This window comes from Patagioenas fasciata, chromosome 12, assembly GCF_037038585.1.
Source record: "Patagioenas fasciata isolate bPatFas1 chromosome 12, bPatFas1.hap1, whole genome shotgun sequence".
Taxonomy (NCBI): domain Eukaryota; kingdom Metazoa; phylum Chordata; class Aves; order Columbiformes; family Columbidae; genus Patagioenas; species Patagioenas fasciata.
In genome coordinates, this window is record NC_092531.1 from 12397651 (window position 1) to 12423700 (window position 26050).

The 26050-nt window shown below is 37.6% G+C and overlaps 1 protein-coding gene across 4 annotated transcripts in view; it reads right to left on the bottom strand.

Moving 5' to 3' along the window:
- Window positions 1–26050, bottom strand: part of TCF12 (transcription factor 12) — a 159842-nt gene that overhangs the window by 40476 nt on the left and 93316 nt on the right. For all 4 annotated transcript variants that reach the window (XM_071813875.1, XM_065847179.2, XM_065847180.2 and 1 more), the window contains exons 8-9: window positions 12865–13000; window positions 9791–9843 (exon numbers count right to left, since the gene is read on the bottom strand). In XM_071813875.1, coding sequence (XP_071669976.1) covers window positions 9791–9843; window positions 12865–13000 — 189 coding nt within the window. The remainder of the gene's footprint in view (window positions 1–9790; window positions 9844–12864; window positions 13001–26050) is intronic.

A 26050-nucleotide genomic window follows, 5' to 3' on the forward strand; every position in this document is an offset into this window, starting at 1 on the left:
GAAATTTGGTTCATTCTGCCAAGCAGCTTGTATGTCTGGGAAATCTGGACTAAAAAGATCTTCGAGGGTGACAAATTGGCTGCAGTGGAATACTATGGTCAGATAAAAATCTTGGTGGGTCTGTATATAATGTCTGTTATCTCAGGACATAACTACTGTAGTGTTTGCAAAATATACAGAATATACACGTACTGACAAAAAATATTCACACCTCCAGCTTCAAATGCTTTTTCAGTTAACTCTTCCAATCAATCAGGAGACTACTGTGCTCAGAGTATGTTGGTAAATACATTCTGACATTTCCACTGGCTAAAGAACATTTTTACTGCAAGGCAAACTACATCTCCACAACTACAGGGTGTTTCAAAAAGGTGGACCCAGTTTCACGTGGTCAGTTTCAAATTGGGTCCATCTTTTTGAAACAACAGTATTTAGCTATGCAGCTGAGCTAATGATATCTGAACTCCAATACAAAAGGCACAGCAGCAGCTGCAAAAAAGAACATCACTGTACTTCAGACTATTAAACCGCCAGGCCCGCAGAGTGACTTGCGGCTTCCTTCTTCCCCCAGGGACCACAAAGACCCATTTCAGTCCCGGGAGAGTGGGTAAGAAGCTTTGATTTGCAGCTAACAATGCCATTCCTTAGAGCTTCTCGCTATCATTCAGGACTCTACAGATGAGATATGCTAAAAGATCTTCAGATCTTTGCATGTGCTGCTTCTCATAGTGCACTAGATTAAAATCACTAATTCCGACTAACACACAACTTAGGAAAAAAACTAAACACTGGAAAAAGCGCTTTCAGCTTGCAAGATTTGAAGTATGAGAACCCTTTCTTAACTCTGTTTCTGAAATAATTCAAGCACAAGCACACAAACTCTTAAATAATTAAAAATTCTTTGAGTAACTGGAGTCAGTTATTTGAAGTAAAGACTATCATCAACATAGTTGTAATTGCTACTGTATGTCCACTCACACATGCTCAATTTTCAAAATAGTTGTATTTGAGATGGAGAGCATGATAAAGCCCCCTCTCAAATAATTAACATTTTCCACCTGTATTACATAAGCAATTGGAAAAATGTTCAAACATACAGCAGAAAATCCCCCTAACTTTACTATGTAGCCTTGGGAGAGGGGCTTCTTCGCATTTCAACTGCCCTATATTTGCACAGAGCAATATATAGGTGATATTAACTGGTGATATTTTACTAACATAATTAACATTTATCAGTATGAGGCAATTATTGATATAATTCACTATCACATGGATAAGACAACAGTAACAATATGATCCATAAAACTGAGTAATGCCGCTGCAAATGCTGTCTGTTTGTAGACAAACTAATTTAAAGACTGGTACCTCCATGGTGAGTCAATAAGTGAATTTGCTCCTGAGTTACTTCCCCACAAATCGAAAGGATGACGATTTCATTTTACAGAAAAGGGAATTAGTTGTCCTACCCTCAGCTACATCAGCAGGAATACAATTTTAGCGTACAAGACTTGAAATTTATCACTGTACCTGCTGTACATTTACTGTAGGAAAACATTGTTTCTCACAGGACATTTGCTACATTGATTCACATCACAGGATTAAGCCATAATTCCATCAAGCATATAAAACTTTAACTCACATAAGTTTGCTTTCACCAGAATAGATGAAAAATAAACCTAAAATGGAAGAATTTGAGAGACTGCACAAAAAATTGTGATGCTGTTACCAGTAACTATTTGCAGAACTACTACCAGACAACTATTCCAAAAGCTCCTGAAGTCCAAAGTAAGTTTTTGTTTTGTGGTTGCAATTTTTATAATCCCCATTTAAGCCAAGCAACAGCTGCTCTGAAATTTGTTTTCTTAAGAGAATCATGTTACAGCGAAATGAATCATAGCTGGATCAGCGATACTGTACTGGGTACAGTTGTTTGCTCCATTTTTCCTTGGTGACAAGTCAAGGGTTAATCTTATGACTCAGCCTGACAAAACAAGGCAGCTGGAGACAGGGCCAATTTTTTAAACTTGATTTCAGACAGACATGCCGTCAACAGAGGAGCACTGAACTGACATGCACTTTGTAGCCCGAATTGTTTCCACTCATGACCCTGTACTGTGTGTCAAAAACAATAAACTGCCTGTTTCTAAAGTATGTAAAGAGATTATGAAAGCCAACGCAGAGTGAAATACTGACCTAATAATAAACTGAGCTACCTGTAGAAGAATGTTCTCAAAAATCGCTTTAACACTAAGAGATTTTATGAATGAACCACATGTTCTCCCTGAAAATAAACTTCTATGTGAAATACGTTTTTGTCCAACTTGTCAGAGCCACAAAGCAAATACACAATAAGCATACGTAACCCATCATTTGAATTTATAAAAAAAAAAACGTAATTTCTCCAGATCACTGAAAATTAGACCATATGAAAAATAATTATGTAACTGTCTCAACAGACAAAGGCCATCCTCTGGTCAGACGTATTCCGCAAGAAGATTGAAATACCAAAATACTTTTAAAAAACTGTTGCTTTTTAATCACAGTTTTATTATTTTAAATGGTTCTACTGAAACACAACAAGCAGCAAAACCTTTTACCATTATTTATGTGCCGCTAGAATTTAAAGTTCCTTTTTCACCAACAAAAGGAACTGTGATGTGTAAACCCCAGAATCACGAGTTTCCTTGTGGAGAGCTGGCTTCGATCCTTCTGGAAAAAATGGTGACTTGGTAAAAACCCAAACCTGTTTTCGATGGGGATACCACTTCTGTTGTTCTAATTTCCATTTAATTTCTTAGGAGCTAAGTTAACCTGCTATCTTTGTAACGAAGGCAAAGGTAACTGCCCTAGAAGTCTCCCCTTTCATCCCCGCTCTGTCCAAGGCTGGAACTTATTATCAATTCCAACCATATTTGACAGACGAACAGAAGTTCCACAAGTGATTAAATTCTTAGCAGTTCTAAGAAAACTGGAACCTGAACAGGGGAGACAGATCTCAACTGGTGCCCCACTGAAATAAAGGCAAAGAATGGGGAATAGAGGATAAAAGGCAAATTCATAGAAAATTAACCCAATACGGAACAACCTGCTACTAATTTAAATACACACACAACTTTAAGCTGTTTCTCTTGCAATAATTCAGAATGACAACAACAACTGTAGAGCTCCCAGTATAACTTATTTTGAAACCAAATATTTATAATGATTAACTACTGCAAGGGCAGAGTTGTTTTGAGTTTTGTTTGTTTGGGGTTTGTTGTTTGTTTGTGTTTTTAATTGGAAACCACAGCTCGGTAGTTCCTCTTTCCGTAGTTTTCCGAATAATATTGAATTTCAGATGTTTAAGTTTTTACATAAATATTTTACTAGAATTGAAAGAATCAGGAAGAAAGTGCTACATATCGCATTCTTCAGAAACAAACACAAACCAATTTATTTGAGGAGGTTTTAAAACTTGTTTCAAAATCTTTCCAATACAACTTTGATAGGATATTGCTCAAATTCAGAAATGTTTGTAATTTTGCTGAAAATATTAAGCACTTAAGGTTTGACAGCCTCTTTACGAATGGCTTAACTACCTATATCCGCATTAAAAAGGAAATAAACGTGTTTATTATCCTGAGGTGATAAATTATCCCATCAGAATCCAGATAATCCCAAAATGTGATAAAAACCTACCCAATCTAAAAATGTGTATAGACCTTAAAAGAATTTTAAAACCTGAAATGAATTAGCAAGGCTGTGTTACTGAAACTTGCAGAAGACTACCTGAATTAGAAATACTTTTACATCAACTCAATATGGCCAAGAAAATTTATTTGAAAAATTAAAAGTGATTAAGGGGTCCCTCTGCTGGTCCAACCTTAGTAGCATTTAACTTTTATTTCATTACTGAAGTTCAGTGTATTTTTCACTTTCTCCCCTCTCCAAACCAGGCAGCTCCACCTGCACTTGTGTGAGCTCCCTGTAGGTGGCTCCATAGGCAAAACCTGAGCCCAGCCTAATGTATCAATACACACACACTTCTGAATTTATTAAATATTTCAGAGTCAGAGAAGCTTTAGAAGATCGTGCATCAAAATGCAGAGTGCTAGTTGTGCCTCACCATATATTTCCTTGCATCTCCGCCCTTCTTCTCTACTCCAGCTCGCTGCTCAGAAAAATTATTTTGCAAATGAAGCCAAGTGAGCTATCAAAAGCCAAAGTGCAATCCTTCTGTCATATGCAGTTTGGAATCCACCTACTACTTCCTTACAGAAAGAAAAAATGCTCACATCTAATCCGTGCTATCACTGCAAATGGTATGCAATCCCGTAACCCAGTCTCCAAGACTGTACAACTTGCTTTAAGTCTTGACATCACAAGAAACTGTGGCACTAAAACTAAAATTTCTCCACTTCAGTGTGTAAATACTTATCGTCAGCTGAAATTTCATTTAAAGATTACGCAGGGCTTTAATTTTAGTCACATTCTTTTGAAAAAGCAAGCATTTGTGTCTTGCCAATTTCTGACAAACAGCACGGTCACAGGCAAAGCAACCGGCCCAGAACGTGGGCTGAGCAAGCGACTGAAGGGACGGATGTACCTCGGGTTAACAGCACATTGAAGTCCAGCAACACAACCCTGCTCACTGTTTTCGCAGCTGACTTCAGGTATTCTAAAAGCCTTCCCACCATAACCCATAAGTATTTTATCAAGCAAAATATATTAGAAAGAGTCTTCAAGAAAGCTTTTATCCTTATCTATTGTTATAAAACATCAACTAATTTATGGTAGTGGACACATTAATCTTTGAGGTAAAGCAGAAGATGCAGCACTACCATATAACTTCTCCCTAAATTACATGAGCTGTACTTCAGTCATGTTATTCTTTTCAGATATTTTTAGAACTATGTGCAAATGTAAGGTTCTTTCATGCAGATCTACGCTCTATTTTAAGGGCATCTAATATGCTCAATATATTGTGAAAACTTCAAAAATGAAGCATATCCAATAAATACAAACACAGAAATAATTTTACATCATTATATATCCCTGATTTTTATATATATGGGATTTTCACAGAGAAGATCTCTCAGTTAAGCAACCTCACAAGAGGATAGTTAGTTTGGAAAAATGATCTGATTGCCATAAAAAGGTGCTATTAAGAGAGGGTTACTGAAGTGTTTCACCCTAATTCAGTAAGAACTCGATCTGAACTCTCACAGCAGGACTTTGCAATGGACTGCTTAGTTGTTTAATGACACCTAAACGTTCTCGTATAGCAAAGAGCAGGTGCGATGCTATAATCTGAGGTTACTGCTGTTTTCAGAGATTTAAAATAAAGGCCATGTTGAAAAAAACCACAATAACCTAACCAGAAAACCAGGTCTTTTTCCTAATAAACATAAAATCTCCAAGAAACACTTTTACTTGTTTTGCAACATAATTTAGGGGTTGGATGTTCTATATTTTTGTTCGTGACATTTGAGCTTTTTATTCAAGGGCAGAGATGAACATGTGCTTTAAAGGCGTATAGAGCAAGTCTCTATAAACATTATCCTTTGAATTGTGTGACCAAAGAACGAGCATAAAGCAGAAGAAGGGAAGATGGAAGACTGAGTCATAAGGAAGAAACGACAAGTTCTGTGATACATTACCCATAAGGATTTATTTGCTTAGTTTTTGTTATTTAAAATTGCCTTCTAAAACACAGCACAGCATCAGATGCAAGGGTCAGGCGAGTTGCTGCTGCCTTTGAGAGCGTTAGATACTAAAGATGAGAATGACAGCTGAACATATCACTTGACTGCGCAAGGCAATTCAGAACAACTCCGAACAAACTAAACGCTGTTTTTCACATTCTGACACCATTTCTGGCCAGTGGGAACAAATCTTACCAGAAAAAACTCCCACTAGGAAGTCACTTAAACACAGCATCACAGTCAGTTAATCATCACACAAAATACCCACCCAGGATGCTCCAAAGTTTTCATTTAGAGCCACAGACTTCATAAAAGTATTCCAAAGGTGTTGCTTTACACCAGGCTACTTCAATACACGTTGAACTTGCTGATATTGAGGATAATTCTCTACAAGTCCACTCAGGACAGTGAATGTTGTATTATTTTTAATACAATCTAAACATTAAAGTCTCAAAAACTAGGTTTCAGGTAAACAGAGGACTGGATTCTTTCCACGCCACCATTTCAAATTATCTCCTTTCACCCTTCAGGAGGGATGGAGGAAGGACGGAGCAAAGAAAGGAGTAAGATCTATTCTTTTTCTTTTCATACCACTTATATCTTTGAGACTTATCTTGAAATGTATTTCTCAAGCTCAGTCTTAAAAGACTAGTGTGATACCAAAAAGAAAAGTGCCTTAAATGTCTGGGAGGTAGTTCTATGCATGCAAACCAAGTTTTCTATAGCCTTGCTTCATAAAGAATTTTTGCAATATATTAGAACCAATGAACCATATGCAAACTATAGAGGCGATGTATGAGAAACCCCTAGATAATCAAGCTATAAATTGTCTTAAATATATTGAAAAACATAATGAGTTTCAATTTAGAATGAGCTCTCTGGCATTATAAAATATTCATTTAACAATCTATCATTAAATAAGTGGTAATCTAAAGCTTAATATTAACTGATAGTCTCAGGTACTGTGGAAAGTCTAGAATACTCAAAATAAGTTACTAGAAATGGCACTACACAGAAAACAATCAGATATTTGTGCGTGTGTCACAGCTGATTTTCTGAAACAAAAATCAACAGACATTACGTATTTCAGGTTATTTTTCTGATACGAGACTAATTAAATGGCAGAAGAATGACGACAGATGTTCACACTATTTTTTCTTAGAATTATGACCTCATGATAGCTACTGATTATGGTACTAATAAATAATAGTTTGAAAGATTTTCTGACTACACATGTAAATCACGTTTTTGCTCACAGCTCATCCACAATCAGAGGGAACTGCCCCATCCATTTCCCAGGGACCTCCTCTTCTTGTCCTCCTCCTGCAGACCGAGCCGCTCTTGGAAATCCTGACACTCTGCTCTGCCCCTCCGCTTAGTTAGAACTGGTTTCTAGTCACATGATATTATTGGTTTCTTGGCTTAGTTAAAGTAACTCCTCAAATCAGAAAAATTCTCAGACATACAACAGTCTTGAATCTCTGAGGATAATTTAACTTGCTGAACAGTATTTCCCCCCTGCTATAATACAAACAGCACATCATTATCTTTCTGTTCACTCAAGCATGGCTTGAGCAAACAGTGAGAAAAATAAACCACTCTTTTTTAGTTTCTGTCCTCCCCACGAGGCTTTAAATTTAGTAGTTGTAGTTCAACATGAATGCTTGCATGGCAACATTCAAAGTGTTTTGGGCACTGACTCACCACTTAGCAACTTATGACAGGAAAACTTAAAAATGCATTTGCCTGGTGCATTTAATTTTTACAGTAAAAGGATAAGTTCAGATGGAGTTGCATTCCAGAAAGTAACTAAACAATTCATTAACACTTTTCTCTGTAACTATTTTTACTTTAGGCCCTGATAAGTACACATGAAGACAGATAAACCTCAAAGCAAGTAATTCAGAAAATACCATACAAATCCAAGAGAAAAAGAAACAAACTAGAGGAATATTTTTAAAATTACTTCTTATAAGATTGTTATTAAATTACAGTTATCTAGGAAATTAAATTACTGTTGAGTATCTGTTGACATGGTAGCCCTATACTAACACAAAAACATGACAGAAAAGTCTCAGAAAACGAAAAATTAAAAAAATACAGGTTTGCAGACAACATTTACATAATTATCTACTCGAATTTCCTATGATATTCTCTGAAATTTAGTTTGTGTCATCTTCTGAACACGTAATATCTCATAGCACTTTTTTGATTTTCTTCAAGGCGCTATTCAGCGCTGAAAGCACTGAAATAGAGAGAAGCGGTACTTAAAAATTGCAGCATTGCAAGCATTGATCCTTTACAGGAGCTGCATTTTACTGATACAAATAAAATCTATCAGCATTTTGTTGTCTCCACTCTTCTTCACAGAACAAGAATTAGATGAAAACCATTTGAAAAATACCACTTCTTAAAATTAAAGCCTGGTAAGATATATGAGAGAAATTTTTCATTTGCTAAAGATGATCCCTTTACCTGGCTGACACTACTAAATATTAAACATGTAAGCTTTATTACTCACATAGAATTACAGTAATAAATTACATGAAAATTGCACTGCTATGTGTTTTAGCTTCTCTGACATGTTAAATATATTTTTGTTAATCTAGCAGAAATCATCTGCTAGACTGTAAAGCCACCCTACATAACACGGAACTGTTAAAATGTAAATTGCCAAACTATTTTTAGCTGCTGCTGAAGGGGAAAAAAAGGGGGGAGTGGGAGGAGGGAAGGAAGAAGAAGAATATTCCTGGCCTCGGGAATAATGATTTGAGGCATTGTGTTCATTTTGTTTATCAAGCAGCTATTCAGCCTCTAGTGGGGCCCAAGTGCTTATGCAAGCGAAAGCTTTGAGGAGGGCGCGCAGCTGCAGGCCTGGCTCCCAGGTAGGCTGCAGGTTGCGGCACAGCTGCCCCGGCCAGCGCTCCGCTCCAGCTGGAGGCGGCTGAAACAGCACTGCACATCCTGCAGATCCCGGCCTGCGCTGGAGCACCCCGAGCTGGGGGAGAAGGGAGACAGAGGGAGGAGAGAGCGGGGGAGACGCAAGGACTAGAAGACGCCACCCGTACTTCAGACTTCATAGGAAATAAAAAACTCGGGCCCATTTTGCTCCCGGTGTATTAGTGCTGCCTGTGCAGCATGTTCCATTCAGGCTCCCCGGCTCCGAGTTATGACTCATCCGAGTGCACCTGCGCCCATGTGTTAAGCGCTGCCAAAGAAAAGCCCAACAGCCATTTCCACAACAAAGAGCGGCCCCCCCCACCCCGCCTGCTCCGGGCAGGGAGCATCATCCTGCCCTCCGCTTCACTGGGGATTTTTCACTGCACGCGGATGTTTAAATGCAATACATTTATAAACAATTTTCTTCCTTTTAAGAATAAAGCATGTTTAATACCACAAAACACCCCTATAGCATTAGATTATCACAGCCATTAATGATTTTTCCACCAAAACCCTTCCAACCTTTTTCATCAAAGCCCTTTATTCTCGAAGGATAAATTTTCAAGCAAAGAGGGATCAACAAACTAGTTGCTTGAAAGCTTTCCTGATGCTAGGCTGAAGTTAGGAAAGGCTTAATGAAGGCTTTAAAATCCACCAGGGCTTCACAATGAACATCTGACTCGGTGATTTATGCATATTAATAACCTCAGTCCTACTGAGGCAAGCTGAGCTGTACATGTCCTCCGAATCTTAATGTCTTCAGCTCCACTGGGATTATTACAAATGTAAATTTCTAAGATTCTCAGCTATTAATCTCTGTCTGTCCTCCTGTTCAGCAACATAATGACTAATTAAACATCAAAAGACCTGTACAGGAGATCTTCTTTGACAGCTCCTGGCCCAGCTCTCTTCCCAAGAGAGGAATTCAAATGACAGGGACAAGTGGGTAGGAGCATATGAGCAAGCTACAAATCACTGCTGTGAAATCTAACAATTCTACATCAAATGTCTGTTTAGCCCTCCAGAACCACTCCCAGCTCCCTAGCCTAGCTGCTCGTGTCCAGCAGATAGCCCAACGCTGAAGTTCAGTCATTCGTATGTGTCAGGGAAAGAGAGCACAATCTGAGCCCAGTTTGTTTAGTATAAGTAAAAGATGTAGTACTTACAGAAGAAGGCAAACCAGGGGGCACCTTTCTTACTTTCTTTGTCTGTAGAGGATCTGTACGCAGAAAAACAACATTTCATCAAGTATCTACATTACAGATTAAAAAGAATAAATAGCTATGCTATTCAGTTCTTTCTTTCCACGATGGAATTCTTATTTTCCAATTACATGCATTTTTTATTCTGTCCCAATGAAATTTGTCTTTCACATCAATACAATAAAGCGCTAAAACATGTAACATACTCATGTTGTTCTCTAAAATAAAGCTTTACTAAATAACTCCATTCAATGCTTTCCATAAGGAAAGCAGCTATTCCTAAGCACACCAACACTGAAGGGTACACTGATGCTCTTACACACTTGCTAAGAAACAAAGTGAGATTTTCAGATACATAAGCAAGAAAATGGGATTTAGTAGCAAGAGCAATGCTTTCCCTTTTCATACTTCAGAGTAAAGACAGAACAATCAAAAAGGAATTTATGGCATGTTGAAGTATGACATACTCTTAAAACACTAACACGATGTACATTTCTACAGCTTTTAGACTGTACCAAGGTTGTAAATAAACAGCAAATCTAACAGCCTAGTTACTTTTCTTAAGTAATAAAGGCAATACGATGCAAATTTGCACTTGGAGGTATGATACCTGCTTCCTTCTACCAATAATTATTGTCGCATCACAAAAGTACCCAGCAATTTAATTACCAAAATCAAGAATCTGCACCAGTTTAGTCAACTGCTAATAAAATTTATCTGAACACCATGCAAATTATAAGTTAGTGGATGTTCTGAAGATGAGTATCTGGCAAGATTACCAGTTCTACAGTTGACCAATTAAATCTTCAATTAAAATAAAAAATTCCTATTCTTCTGTTTTCATTAAAACATTTAATCACAGTTTTATTATACAATATGACAAGATAAAGGTGAGAATATCTGCTGGATAGCTTTACTCTGATCATTCCCCACAGTGTACGTTTAAAAAGAAAAGGACTTCTGGAAGAGATATTTGCACTGTACTCCACGTGTCACCTGGAAGGGAACACTGGTTGGTTTCAATGAACTTCAGTAGAAAATTTAGAGAGTTTGTTAAAATCCTGGTCAGGCAAGTCCTTTGGAGGGATAAAATGGTCATAATTTAACTTTGCTTTAAATTCTCAGGCAGCAGTTTTGTAGCATTTAACCAGTAAATTTAAAAAAAAAAAAAAAAATCAGACAAGCTTTCTCAAGCCATTGAAAAGAAGACTCGAGATAAAGGTGCATTTCCTTTTCCTGGAATTTCTGGAAAAACATTTCCATAAGTCTGTAACCATCACCCGCCATGTCTCCAGTTACAGCCCCACAGATTCAGCCATGACAAAAAGAGGAATGTCACACTGTTACTAGTTTAAACAGGTTCATACCCCTTGAGCTTCTCTTTCAAAGAAAAAAAAATAAACAGGAACACTATCTAATAATGCTACCCTTAGCTTGATTTTGTTGAGTTTAATAATATCTGGAGCTTACCAAATTCTATGTAGTTTGCACAAGAAACTAACTTAATCACATATTCAAGTATCTAATAGAAGTCAGACAGTCTCCCCGAGGACTCTCCCTCCCCGACTGCTTCTACCCCAGCCTTCCTGCCCACACCAGCGTCACCCTCCGCCCAGCACCCACAGCCATGGTCTGACAGCCCTGGTACCCAAAACTGTCGCAGGTTACTATTATAGTCATTTCTCACTAAAACCAATTCAATGGAGGCTAAAACTTAATGATGACAATAACTTAAAACCCCAACTGTTTTCTATTAAAGCTCAAGCACCCTTCCAAGTGGCAAACAATTTCACTGAACTGTGCTCAGACTGTTCCTGTTCTGAACGAGAGCTCAACAACTGCTGCATTCGATTCTCGCACTCTGAGGAACACGAAGACTTACAAAAGTATTTGTAAAGAGAGACAAACTCAGATTAAACAGCGGATGTCATGACAACAAGTAAAGTTAAACAATAATATTTTTATAATTAAAGACTTTAAAACAATTTCAAGCATGTTCAGGACTATTTTAATGCCTACAGAGTTTGTAGTTCTAGTTAATACTAAAATTACTTCAAGAAACAATTTGCATTTGATGAAATCTTATTTTGGGTTAAGTATGGCTTAAGTTATATGGTTCCAACAAACAAGATTCTATTATGGAATAGAAGTGCAATACAGAATGAAGGGCATTAAAACCCCAAACATATAGCTAGAGTAATTCTAATGACATAACATGCTAACATTGAAATATGGTAGCTTTTAAACTAGAATATCAGGTTACAGTCTCCCTTTTTATACCAAGAGCATTTTTTTTAAACCTGCACACCCAATTATTTGCAGTAGCCTTATAGCAGAAACGATGGAACAGCTGGCTCATTTTGGATTTCCTAATTCAGCAGACAGTCTTCAGAGCTATGAAATATTACCACTGACTGTGACCAAGTAGGAAAATTCCATTTATCTCTAAGTATCTCCAGAATAAAATATTAACACTGTCACAGGATTATAACAATTTTTAAGAAAGTTCCTGCCTGGATATTTTGCAAGGTAGTTTGATTTTAGGATAAACTACCAGTCTCCAATTGCTAAGAAATTTCAAGGCATGTTGAAGCAATTACAATGAACTATATATTGCCCTGAATAAAGTTACTTTTAGCATATAAAAGGATAATTGTTTCCCCTTTATGTCTTTCCCCTACTAAATAATGGTAATGACCTCGAGGTCATGCATTTCCAGGAGTTAATGATGGCATGGGTTAAGGGCACTCAGCTGGTCATCAGCTCCTATCCATCTGTCATTATTGCTTTTGCAATTAAGGGCTTTATTGAAGTTTCTTGTTTGTTTTATAAGCAATGCTGACCAGTGTTGAATCCAAACTAGCATCTCAAAGAAAACATTACTAATTCTGGTTTATCTCTTATATAGCAGTTTGCTGTGATTTGAATTGCTCAGTACAGAGCAATCTCCAGTACATAAAATGAACTGTCAAACAAAACAATAAAGTCTGCAGAAATGCATCATGAACAAAGGTTTAAAAACTGTCTGTATTACTCACCAAGAGCTGGTGAATCATGAAGTGGTCTTCGGCGTTGATTTGTGCCAGAAAACGGGTAGTAGGGTGTTCCAGGTTTTCCCGAGGATGACAGCTGGCCTGGACTTCCAAGCCCCATATCTGACCGAAGCAGACTAGACTGCAAAATATACAGAGAAAAGTAAAATTAAGCTCTATAATAACTCAGCTGTTAATATATCAGGCTAACAAACTATTAACCACACATACTGCTCTTGGCATTTATAGGAGTTTATTGAGCTTTCAGTGAAGGTCTTAGAGTTCAAAAAAAATAAGTTGACTTTTAAAAATTGGTATTCAGGGAATATACTATAGCGTAATTCAGAAAAACAGAGCAAGTTTGGCTGTGAGCCTTGAAAAACCATAACCATTTTGGTTTAAAACATCTTAAAGAATCAATTTAGACTCAAATTCTAAACAAAAATCATAATACTTTGTTTAGTTTGCAATGTAACACCTCTTCCATTACACAATATAAACATAATTGATAAAACTGCTAAGAGTTTATAGTGTGACATTAGGTTTTAGCACATACTCAGAAATCTAGACTTACATTGCATTCATAAAACCATGAAATAAATATAAAAAAAAATCAAACACAGACAAAAGAGAGAATAGATTAATGCAGAAAACATAAAAATTATGACATTTTAAAACCTTCAAACTAACCATGTAGTTGAACCCTACCCTTTTTGTTCCCTTTTCATGCAGGAAATACAAAAACCACTTAACAAGTGCATTATATATTGTTTGGCCTCACGTTATTTGGATTTCTTCTGTGAAACTAAACGAATATTGGTGATTTATGAGAACACAGTTTTTCCATGGTTGATACTATGCTTAGCCTTGCTTTAGTCTGAAAATACCCAGACTTGGAGTGAAACCCACAGAACTGTTTGTACAGAAAACATAATGCTACCAGGCAGCTTTCCTCATTCTGTGTCACACACGGCTAAAGACACTTGGCTTTTAACATTTGCAAAATCAGACTGGTTTAAGGCCCCCATGGAACCAGCAGCCTTCAGAAACAAGTGATTTGATTCTTCATACTGGGTCATTACGTAGTGCACTCTTCTTGTTTTAAGGGGGAAAGCACAGCTGCGGGATGGCAGGACAAAAGTTATGCTTTGCCAACCTTCACACTGCACCAACATTTCCTTTGTCAGGTGATGCTATGGCAGGAACTGCTGACTGGATCAACTTTTATACCAAATCAAAACTGAGGTGCCACCTCGTTAACATTTCTCCTTCAGCCCCATTGCTCCCAAGCCAGCTTTCCTCCTCCCCTCAAAGACACAGCCCCGGGTCCCAGCGGCTGTGGTCAAACCAGCACCCAGGTCCCAGCGGCTGCGGTCAAACAGCAGGAGCCGCCTGCTCGGGCTGCAGCAGCCCAGCAGAGTCCATCGCTCCCGGCCCCCTCACCCTTATTCTAAGGCCCGAACACCCTCACTCATAAACAAATATATTTTTTGGATTACATTACATCATTCAAGCTGGTTCTTTCGCTGTGATGACTTGTGAAAGGTGAAGCTAACTCACATGGCTCTCTCAGCAAGGTACTAAATCCCTTCTAACTTGCAATGCACACGGATTAGCAGAAAATCCAGTTTATCTAAAATTACGGACTATACATAAAATAAGCAATAATGTCAAGTGCGTTTTTCCAGATAATTGGTTTGCATCATATCAGTATTGAAATTGCTATCTTTTACTTGTCTGATGACTAATTTGAGCCTGAAAATTTTACATTTTTATTGGAAAGAGTGGGATGTGAAAGAGTCACCCTGTTACAAACTAAAGGAGGGCCCAGAAGTGTTAACTATTTCTTACAAATCTATCACGCAGCTTGAAGAACAAAGTTAACAATGATTGAACATGTTAAGGCATAAAAATAAAGTTTCCCCCTCAACTCAATTACTTCCTTCTTATTCTTACAATAAAACAGTCTTTAAATCAGAATTGTTAATATAAAACTCATATTGAAATGAGATACCCTTGTAAGGAGTGAGGTGATCTTTACACAAACTATACAGAAAACACATGAGGACATAGAAATCTGCTTGTAGATTTCAATATTTGCTAATTTTGTCTTTGACAAACAGTTAAGAGTTTATTGTTTTGCAGAAAACATGACGTTTACCAGAATTTCTGGCTGACATAATACAAGTCTGAATTCAGCAAAGATGCTTTCTAAACATTTATTAGCGTTTTAGTGGTGAACGTCACGCAGGCAAACTGGGCAACGTTTTGTGAAAAACAGTTCCCCAAACCAACACTGTCCAAGAGAAGAAGTGAAATGAGTTCTGCACTTCGCCCAAGACTTGACCTTCAGCCCTAGAATATCCAGGACTGAAGGGAAACTTCTTTACACAGCGCGTGGGGAAGGGGAGGAGGTATTGTGATACTTGTCATTTCAAGCAGCCCAAGCTGGGTCCCCCTCACACAATCCCAGAACCACTGAGGCTTGGAGGGAACCTCTGGAGGTCGTCTGGTCCGGCCTCGGCTCACTCAGAGCAGCTGTCAAACACAATTACCAACTATATCATGTTCACATTACAGACAACCCTCCCTGCTCCCCTCCAGCATCTCCTTCTGGTCATTGGCAGGGATTTCGGAAATACAATGGGATCCATACAGACACCTCCAAAAAAAGAGGCGGGAGAGTTCTTAGTTCCCCTCTTCCTCTGTGCTTTAAGGGCAGAGGTGAAATAATCATAAAACAAACCAAACACCACCAAACAGTAAAAACTCTTAAATTCGCTTTTACCAAGCCGCTCCAAAAGGCATGTGTCTGTATCTTTTCCAAACTTAACCTCCAACCTTCACCTCATGATATTTGCCACTCTTACTTTTGTCGTAAGCATTCCAGTTCTTGACACTTTCATCAGACCCCAAATTTCAAAGCATCATGTCTACTACATTACTATATTCCTGCTACTGTATAAGTAATGTAATACATGCCCAGTAAATCTCAAGCTGTGCATCACACTCTGAAGAAGTTTTCTGATCTATATTGTGTTTGGGTAAGAATCTTTTATTAAAAAAAAGAGAAGACCTTTCCCCACCCCTCTTCTACCATTTCCACAATCAAATGAAGCATCTGTTTAAAATTTTATAATTGTTCCTCAGTCTTCTAAAATATAAAAAAATAGACGTCATTAGTTCGGCTTATTGATTTTTCTGCCTGTCTGAACCAATTGAGAAGCAATATTGATTAGGACTGATCCTTTCCTAAGGGCATCCGATAAAGAAAGGAATACAAAAATACCACTGAGGATAGCAAAAAAGCTTTGTATTATCAGCACCAAGCTTCTCCTGACTAAGTGCCTGAGGTCCCTGCACAGAGGCGGATCACTTACACACAGAGTTCGCAGCGTTCTCCGCAGAGAACATTCACGCTCACTCCAAACCTCATCTGCCAAGCATGGACCCAATTACTAAAGAATAATCAATGACTGGTTATTCTCCTGAACGCTTCTGAGTCCTGCCTGCATTATCTTTATATATAAATTATAAATTGCCTCTTTGGATTTTATAAGGCATATCTCCAGCTTCAAAATAAGCAAGATTTTATTTAAAGCAATACTTTACCTAATAAATGTGTGTTTGAAAAACCAACCCAAAAAAGTTATCTTTTTTTTTTTTTTAAAAGGCTTTTATTACAATCGACTAAGAAGACAGCCAGCCTGATTCCAAAGAGAACAGAGGAAAGCAAGTAAACACAACTGCTTTACTTTTCAAATTTATCCCTTTCAGCAAAACCAAGAAACAATTTTGACAGCCCCAGGGGAAATGGCATGGCCTGACCCAACACCTAAGGGCTTTCATAAGGGCCACTATCTAGGCAAATGCTTTAAAGAGGTCCTTTTCCTAAAAAGTATTCTCATAAAAATGAAACGCAGGGGAGTCATCTATTCAAACATTGCCAGGGTGAGGGGGTTGAAAAGAAGCATATCTCCATATGGCGGTGTTTGTATTTATTCACCTTTGTCACAGAAAACAAGTAGCTTTGTATTGCAGCTGCACTTCCGTGCACACAAAGTCAGCTTCTGTTCAAACTCACCAGCTCATCAACCACACGCTTACGTCTAAATGGTTTGCCTGAGATGAAACAAGCTCCTTACTCAACATATTTTAAAATGGTTTTAAAATTGATTCTTTCAAAGAATTTGAGTATCAAAGTAAGAAAGACTTTGGCTACTTTGGAAGTTTTCTTTTTTTCTTTAGAATCCTGAAGACACAATTTGATGCCAAAATACTGCTCTGCCTTCAATGAACTTCTAGGACACTGGCCAGCAGAATTTTAATATGTTGGTAAACACTTCTTTGATTTTCTTACTTTGATATAAAAAAAGAAATGAGGACAAGTAAAGGCCTACAGATGTCCTTATGCAATATTCCTTGCCGCTCTCTAACATTTATACTATATGTAGATAGGAAAGCCAAAGTATCCTGAAAAATACACAAACGTCTTTAACAAACACACTCTGTATGCTATGCTACTGTATAAAAGGTTTTACCTTTTCAAAAACGTATTTGTTATAGGCAGTTAGGCTTGTGTTTCTTGGCCTAAATCTCATTCATGTTCAGTTTTTAAAAGCAAACGTATTAGCAAACACTTCAAGAACTCAGATTTCTAGTGTAGCCATAGCCAAACTATGCAATAATTCCATCCAAATACAACTCCGTGCCTTTATATTATTCATTATTTGCTATCAAAAGAATAATATGGTTGAGAATAAAAGCATTAGCCCATTATATGCAACTGATCACGCCAGGGCCAGTAGAATAAGGCAGAGCTGCTGTGAAATTAAACGCTTAGTTAAAAGTTGAGAGCTTGGATACTTTATTTTGTAAAAGTAAAGTAATATAACAGCACTCATCTCAATCAAATCCCTCCACCATCCTGCCACAAAGTTGTAGACAAACTCACCTGGCATTTCTCTATTTCTCAGAATTACGCAGAGCAGATAGTAAGTGCATTCCTTGCCTCACTATAAACTTGAAATGCTGCACTGGGTAGAGCTAAGTTTCACATACATGCTCTTTTATTCATTAGGCCATTTGGATGACTTAAAGCACGTATATAACGAGTCTTAGTATTTCACATCTTGCCTTATAGACAAACCTGATGACTTGCATGAGCTAGTTCAAAAGCGTGTAACAAAATGGAGACACCTGCAAAATCCCCCAGCTAAGCTGTGTACATTGTTACAGTGATTCCAAAAGAAAACTTAGCACAAAATTAAAACCTTAACAAATAATTGCTCTGTGAGGTACTGGTACAGTACAGAGGTTTGGGCTGCAAAAAGACCATTCACCCGAGTTCCACGTCATGCAGTTCAAGCCAAAAATATAACCAAGATATCAAGTGCTGAATTTCACTTTACTCAAGTCTCCAATCTTTGGAAACTGTAGTGAAAATGCACTCCAAAATATGAGCTGAATTTGGAAAAACACTGACACATGATGTAAATTCATTTTAAATTTAAATTCTGGAGATATGTTTGCAATTATCAGCATGTTGTTAAAGAATCCCATCCTGAGAATATCAAATAGTAATGTGAAATACAGTGTTACCATTTTGAGAACAAAGGGACCCTGAATGAGTAATCAATAGCAACTGGCAGAAAATGAGGCATTAATTATGATCCTCTCTAGTGTTTTGTCTCAAACAAGGTTTCATTAAATATATTGTGCTAACCTGTACATCTTCAAGCCATTACCAATAGATTTGATCAGATACATTTTTGGTCTGTTTCAGGAGGAACATATCAGAATTAAAAAAAAAAAACCAAAACCAAAACCAAAAACAACAAACAAACAACATCTAAAGTGTCATATGATAACTTGGACATTTTTTTGTGATCAATTTAAAGGAAATCAGGGGTTGCTAATAAAACATCTCAGGAGAGGATCCTCTAACAACATGCTGATAATTGCAAACATATTCCTCATTTTCAAAAAATACTCAGATCTTATAATCTCAATGTAGTCTCTTGAAAATTTAATTATCATCTCCTATACCTAAAGTATCACGCAGTTTTGAGAAGATAATGACAGTCATCCATCAACTGCATCCTGCCAGTGTAATCAGGCTAATCTAGCTCACTGGAGTAAAAACCAGCTACCTAGGGTACTAAATACTGAAGTGATGCAACATCATAAACAAATTAACAAACGTTTAGTTTCACTGTCTTCCCAATTAATGTTAACACTGAAAAATACCGAGGTATCAGTATATTCTCTTTTTACACCTAAGCTTTTCTGGATCACCATGAGCTGCTTATTGGATGTGTATACCTAAGCAATATCTGCTAGTGTGGCTAATTCTGTTTATGTGTCAATACAATGAAACCGAGCACAGGGACAAAGGAAGGAGAAGAAAGAATTTTATTCAGAATTCCAGATATGGTTTTTTGAGCAGTGTGAGGAGTAAAGATTAAATGCAAAGGGAAGGAAACATTTTGTATTCCTTCTGCATCAAAATGGCTTTAAAGCACCCGATTAAGACAAATATTTTGAATGAGTCTTTTCCTTCTCTTTTGCAACAGCGGCTTTCCTGCACTGATACCGCATATTGGCAAGACTACAAATTCTGTCTTAGCTTCTGAAAGCAGCACCCTGCTGATGTTGGTGTCCAATCCCTGAGGTTATGCTGGCTCAGCTTGTCTTCGCTCATCCCCCCGGGCAAGGTATTTTTGCGCTGACTGAATTCTAGGAAGGCATTACTAAGCATTGTGATTACAGGTCAGGCTCCCCTCCCTTTGCCTTTGAATCTTTTCGCTACATTATGAAAACAGTAATTTGAACAGCTTCTTTACTGTGATTATACAAAAGCAGAAGGTTTATGGAGAACTGCAAAATGTCAGAAGAGAAGCAGCTGAGGGGTTATTCATCTACGTTTTAATTTTTTGGTACCAGCCTTCCTGCTTTTCTCTACAATTACGAGCATGAGAAGTCACATTATAATAAAAGATTTTATGCTGAATCTTATTTACAGAAGTCAGACTATAAAGGATATTATAAAGCTCAAACTATCCTTGCATCTGTTTCTCCCTCTGCATCTTCAGCAAAATGATTTCCAAATATTTCAGACCATTAGTAGAGTGTTTCATGTATACGGTACGGAAGCTGTGCATCTCCTCTCCCACACAGCCAAGAGAAAAATCTCACTCACTTTAAGCACCAAATAAGAAAATGCATAACATAATGAGGGTTCAAAAACTATCATTAATGCAGCAACCAGACATTTGTTAGGACTTAACATGGAGGACCCACGTATTTTTACATATGATCAAGTGAAAGCTACGTCCTGTACTAGGGTGCTAGTAAATGCATAGATAAGCCCAGTGAATATCTCAGGCTACAATCCCCTCTCCTTAATACATTTTATCCTTCTCTCCCTGCTCTTTAGAAATCAGTGCCACCAGAAGCGCTTGCATCTTGAAGAGCATTCCACAACATGACTTAAACCAACGGCCAGTTGGGTGGTTTTGTTGCACAGAATAGGAAGCAAAATGGCAAATCTGTCTTTCGCTCCTTTCCATCCCCTATCTGCTCAAGCCAGTGTCTCTCCCAGCCCACCCCAGGCAGCAAATGCCAAGGAACAGGTTGCTTACACCACTCTTATCTCCCTCTTCCCAGTTCTACTCAGTGCCTGTATTCATCCTGAGAGCAGGAATCTGTGCAAAGTCTGAGAAGGGACTTTATCTCCCTGTGAAGTAAAAGAGGAATATAAAAGGGGGCTCAACATATTAGAGCACTTATACACGAAAGGAATAAACACATCTAGAAAATCCAAAGGGCCATCTAGCTCATTCACACAGGCAGGTATGGCTGAGAGAACTGAGCTGATCTTTTCCCCTTCCTCCAATAACACCATCAATTTGTATTTGAGAAGCACCCAGCTTTGAGGCAGTAAGATTAGCTGGACACAAACAGTAATTGGCCCAAGAAATTGTATCTGTGCTCCGTGGTGTAACATGCTTTTTGATTCCTTATGTGGCTATGTGTAAGATATCACGTATATATTGATTCACAGGATATTCATTACCTTAAATACAATCAAACACAACCAAAATTATAAGGAGGCAAGAAATTTTGCCAACCCTATAGAGTGTGAGAAAAAGAAGGGCGAAGACAAGTAACAGTTTGTCTGCTTAAGACATTCAAAATGCTCCCCTTTTATAAATAGCATCCCTCCCCCAACTCTAACTAATTCCTAACACCTGCTACCCGCTCCATTCAGGGGATGTCTTCCCTGATTAACTTTAGGTGGTCACCTCCAGCTCTGGAAAAAGAAATCTAGCCTGTGCACAGTACATTTTTACTTTCTAAAACAGTTCTGCAGGCTCCTTATCTGCTGAAAGACAGGAGATATTTCCCCAATAGCACGATAAGTAATTCACTTCTAATCAATCACAATCAAGAGAAAGTTAATATTACTTGATTTTATTTGAGAAGTAAAATGGAGCAAAATAAACTCGAGTTTGGATGTTCCATCTGCCCTTAAACTATATATCCCTGTCCCCATCTTGTCCTTTTAAGATGGTATCAGCTGGCAGAATCCAGAGTCGCTGCTCCCGTTAACATTGTGTCAGCCTTTCCTTCAGAAGCCGCGTTTCTTAAAGATTGATAGCTCAGCTGTAAAAATCTGCTTTAGGGAGACACCTGATATCAAAGCTGTCAGAGGAGAGGAGATTAAAAAGAGAAAATTTACAAAAATAAAATCAGTTTGTCAGCTTTAAAGTTATACTGGTATTAAAAACCCCACACGTACAAGCCTTACATTTTTCTTATACTTCCATAACTCAGTATTACTGGGATTTAAATAGACAATATGTTCTCCACTGTTTCTAAAACTATGTGAGGATGGAATAAAAGCAACTAGTGCCACTACTTGTAGTCTTTCTAAGGCTCCACAGATAAGAAAGGTCCAGAATATCAGGTATTTTTCTGTCTCATTGGAAAGATCCATCTAAAGCATCTTCAAACATACTGCCAAGAACCCGCAGGAAGAGCTTTCTTGGTGCTGTTTAATAGATATGTTAAAAAAAAAGAAAAGACCTTGTGGGTCCATAGCTGATGCAATTTGACCTCTTTCATTAGCAAAGTAAATTCGAATTAATTTTTTTTTAAAACCACAAAATGGTAGCTCCTCTATAGCACGTATGCAGTTTTATAATTAGCATGTTTAAAGTATGCATAATTTTCCTTATTGTACAAAATTACATGGAAGTGGATATTCTTGAAGGGCTCTGAGATGCACTAGATGGTTTAGCCTGACGTCTTCCAGAGAGAGCTACCACACTCTAGCATCCCTTTTGCCACAGTATTATTCTTCTACTGTCTGCCACTTGGGTGTGACCTAAATATGACTATTTCCAACCATTCCTGAGACAAGCTATCTACATTTTTCTATTAATTTAAACCCTTTCATTAGTTCCCTATTTTGTTTTAAATCTTTTCAATAACATCACAATATCATAGGAACAGATGGCACATCCTCAACACAGAATAACTATCTAATTATTTCTCTCAAGGATGCCAAGTAGGGATAGAGAAGTTTCAGGATTTGAACAGAATTCCTGCAGGAAGAAATTAAAACTGCAGAAATCTGAACGTGTACGAGTGGGCTTCAACATGCAGGCTGCAGACACACATCAGCCTGCCCAAGAAGAAACTATGAAGTTCTCACTGGTCCTACAAAGAAACACCCAATATATTTGTTCTACACAGCTATCCATTACTTCATTCATCTTCCAGCAAGACATCTAGTGCTCACTATTCTGTGACATATAATGCCACAGTAAAGCGTGTTAGTGATGCTCTAGTACAGTGGCCCTTGCACTGAAGGAATGACTTGTTAAACACTTGGCCAAGTACCCACAGAGCAACCCCAGAGTCGTGCTGCTGTTTGGGGCTACACCTGCAGGTCGAGAAAGATGTGTTTGGAAGCTTCCATACACATTCAAAGAACAATCATGTTTTAAAATGCGGTGTGCTACAAATACCTTTTTCTTCTTTGACTCACACATTTAGCGACATCTCAGCTGTCAGATACCACTCATACACTGCTCTATTCCACTACTCGCAATCACTCATTTCTTTCACTCCTGCCACGCCCAAGTGTTTTGTTCTTAGAAAACATACTTCAAATTACATTTTTCATACTGTTCTTTGCTTTTCTATTTTTCCCAATAAACCTCATTTCTGCTTTCCACACACATTTTTACACACTCTTACCTCCTAACATTCGCATTTTTGTCTGTATTCTTATTCTTCCAGCTGTTTAATGTTACCTGATACTTTACTAAAAAAATAAAATCAGTTAATCCTCTCCATTTTCCTATTTACACATCTTGCAATTACATGGTTTATGAACAAATTAAAAATGCTTTTAAGTCGGTGCTATTCAGTTCTATTAATTTCTCTCTGTGCAGCAAGCTGCTATCTATGTCGTACTATGAATACTTGTTTTCACTGTTGCTTGCATATTCCTCAGCACCTTACCAGTAATGCTAACAGCTTGCCATTTTTGCCTGTGCACAATATGAGCACAAGCTTCTATGTTCTCCCTACACAACTCACATTTCTGGAGTTCCACCCTTATTACACTTCTTCAAGCTGTGAGATGAGCTGTTTGAGAGAGCGTGCTCTGAGATACTTACTCTCCCCAGCATCACAGGATAGTTCTTCACATTTGCGTTCGGCTCATACTTTAAAGTGTTTTTAAGTTTGAAACAGGTAAATTACTGACTGTGCAAAGGCAAAGTAACATACACTTGCAACCATTTCTTTTGCAAAAGTGATCATCTGTAAAATTGCCCAAGAAATTGGTCCTAAAGGCATTTTGTGTTCTTACAGTGTTAGTTGACTTAAAATTTTTTTTCACAAAAATGAAACAAACTTTTCAGTTTGTGAAGGATGTAACAGCTAATAAATATAGTTTTCACGCTTGTAAATTTGTTCTTTAATACATTACTGATTTTGCAGACAACAAGATGCAGCTTAGCTGGGTGAAGCTGTTTTTAAGTCAATAAACAAAGAAAGGTCACAAATTTTTGCTAAAAAGCCAACAGTATGAATTGTGGTTACTCAATACCTATCCGGTGTTAAATTCTGTAATATTTTTCAGCACAAGTGAGACATACACAGATCTGGCTTTCTCTGACTTGCACCCAGATGAGAAGAATGTTTCTGCGTTGAATCCTCACAAAGGTGGAAGATGGACGAGTTTGTCCCAACTTTAACAATCAGTGAGAAGTCAGCTGATTTTTTATCCAAGGTACTACACAACGAACAGTATACATTCCAAGTAGTTTAAGAAACACCAAATGTGCTCTGAAAATGCACAAAGGTCACTACATCTGTCTTAATATTCCAGTGAAGCCTTTTTTTTTCCTGATAAAGAAGAAATTGGTAAATCCTGAAAAGTTGTCTGAAATTACGTCTTAATACGTTTACTTGAAGTATATTCCCATAAGGAGCACTAAGTGTGGTGCTAATGTGCATAAAATCTTACTGTCATACTGCAAAATTCAAGGTAATTTAATAATGCCTGATGTGCCTTACATCATGTTGCAATGATGCAATAATATGCTGCTAAATGAGTCACCTCACATTAGCTTCAGAGCAACAGCAGAGCTGATGGCTATTGAAGGGAAAATGCTGCAGCAATATTACCGGAAACATTGATGGACCAGCTTTCTATTGGATTTTTTCTCTTAATCCAAAAAATAAAGATTCTGAAGCAGCCATATTTATTGCTAATAGGCACAAAACTTATATCATAATAGTACCAGAAATTAGTTTAAAATCCATCTGCCACTACTAAATAAAATATATATAAAATACATAGTATACACATTCTTCATATTCTCCCTATGTAGCACTATTTCATACTGCCCGAAATATATAGTAGCATATATATATATATATCATGTACTATACGGAGTAGTAGGTATTTTATGCAGTGTTATATATATAATTTTACATAGAGCAAGTGAAATGTATTTAGTAAATATAATTCAAAGCTCCTCCCAGTATTCCTGTATTCCACAGATTTATCAAACTTTTAAAAAATTACTTTCGTAACATTTAAAGTGTCTCATCATCATATAGAACATACAAATTAGTTAGAAAAATAAATTAGGATATGTGTCTTTATAGGAAGGAGGTTACACCTTGAACAAAAACTGGTGAATGTATTTTTAGTTCTTGCCTAATCTCCACTACATTTAGCACTTGATTTTATCTCCTTTCTTGCACATAAGATAGTATGTGGACTTGAAACGATTACGAAGGCAGGGTAAATGTGCTATCTTCACATGTCAAAAAATCCATGATGTCGGTTTTCCATGCGTGATTATTTAGAATTAAACCAGAACATTAAGGGGACAGTCAGAAATCATTTGCTATCTTCAGCCTAGTGATGCCAGCGGGGAGAGCCGGCCTCGGCCAGGCTCAAGAGAACAGGCTGGGCTCCCCGAGCGGCCCCCGCACTGCTGCCAATTACCGGGGCGCTTCCTGGCTCATGGGGATACAGTCAGCTTCTGTGAAGACCCACAGAAACAATTAGAAGAATTAGTCTAACGGCTACACATTCATTGCACATTTATCTCAATTTCACTTTGAAAATAGTACCGATTCCTGGCTTTCTTAGAGCTCAGACCTGTCAAAGCAATGTGCAGTGACAGCTGGGTACCTTTTTGATGATATTGGAAATGGGAGCCATTCATTCAATATCTGATGTCTAATCTCATTTCTTTTACATAAGCTACGGTTTTCAGTATTAAATTACACAAATGTAAAGAAAAACCTTGTATTACAAGAATCTCTCTGAAAACTTAATCTCTATCTGATTTAACATTTGTGAAGAGATGTCCTTCCCAAATCTGCAATGACACAGCTAACAGGAAGGGTGGAATCCCCCTCAAAAAATCACAAACCACCCCTACTGCTCCCATTCAAAGACACAAATAGAGACGTTGTGTCAAGCCCCATAGCATTGCATTTCATTCCGATAGCAAAATGTAGTTTTTACATTTCTTCAAAAATCTGTCAATTCCTTGTCCAGGTAAAAGTTTTGACATTTATCTAAACCAGCTCTGCATAAGCCTTGATTTGTCATCTTATTCATCCATTTAGGGTCTATATACTCTGTGTA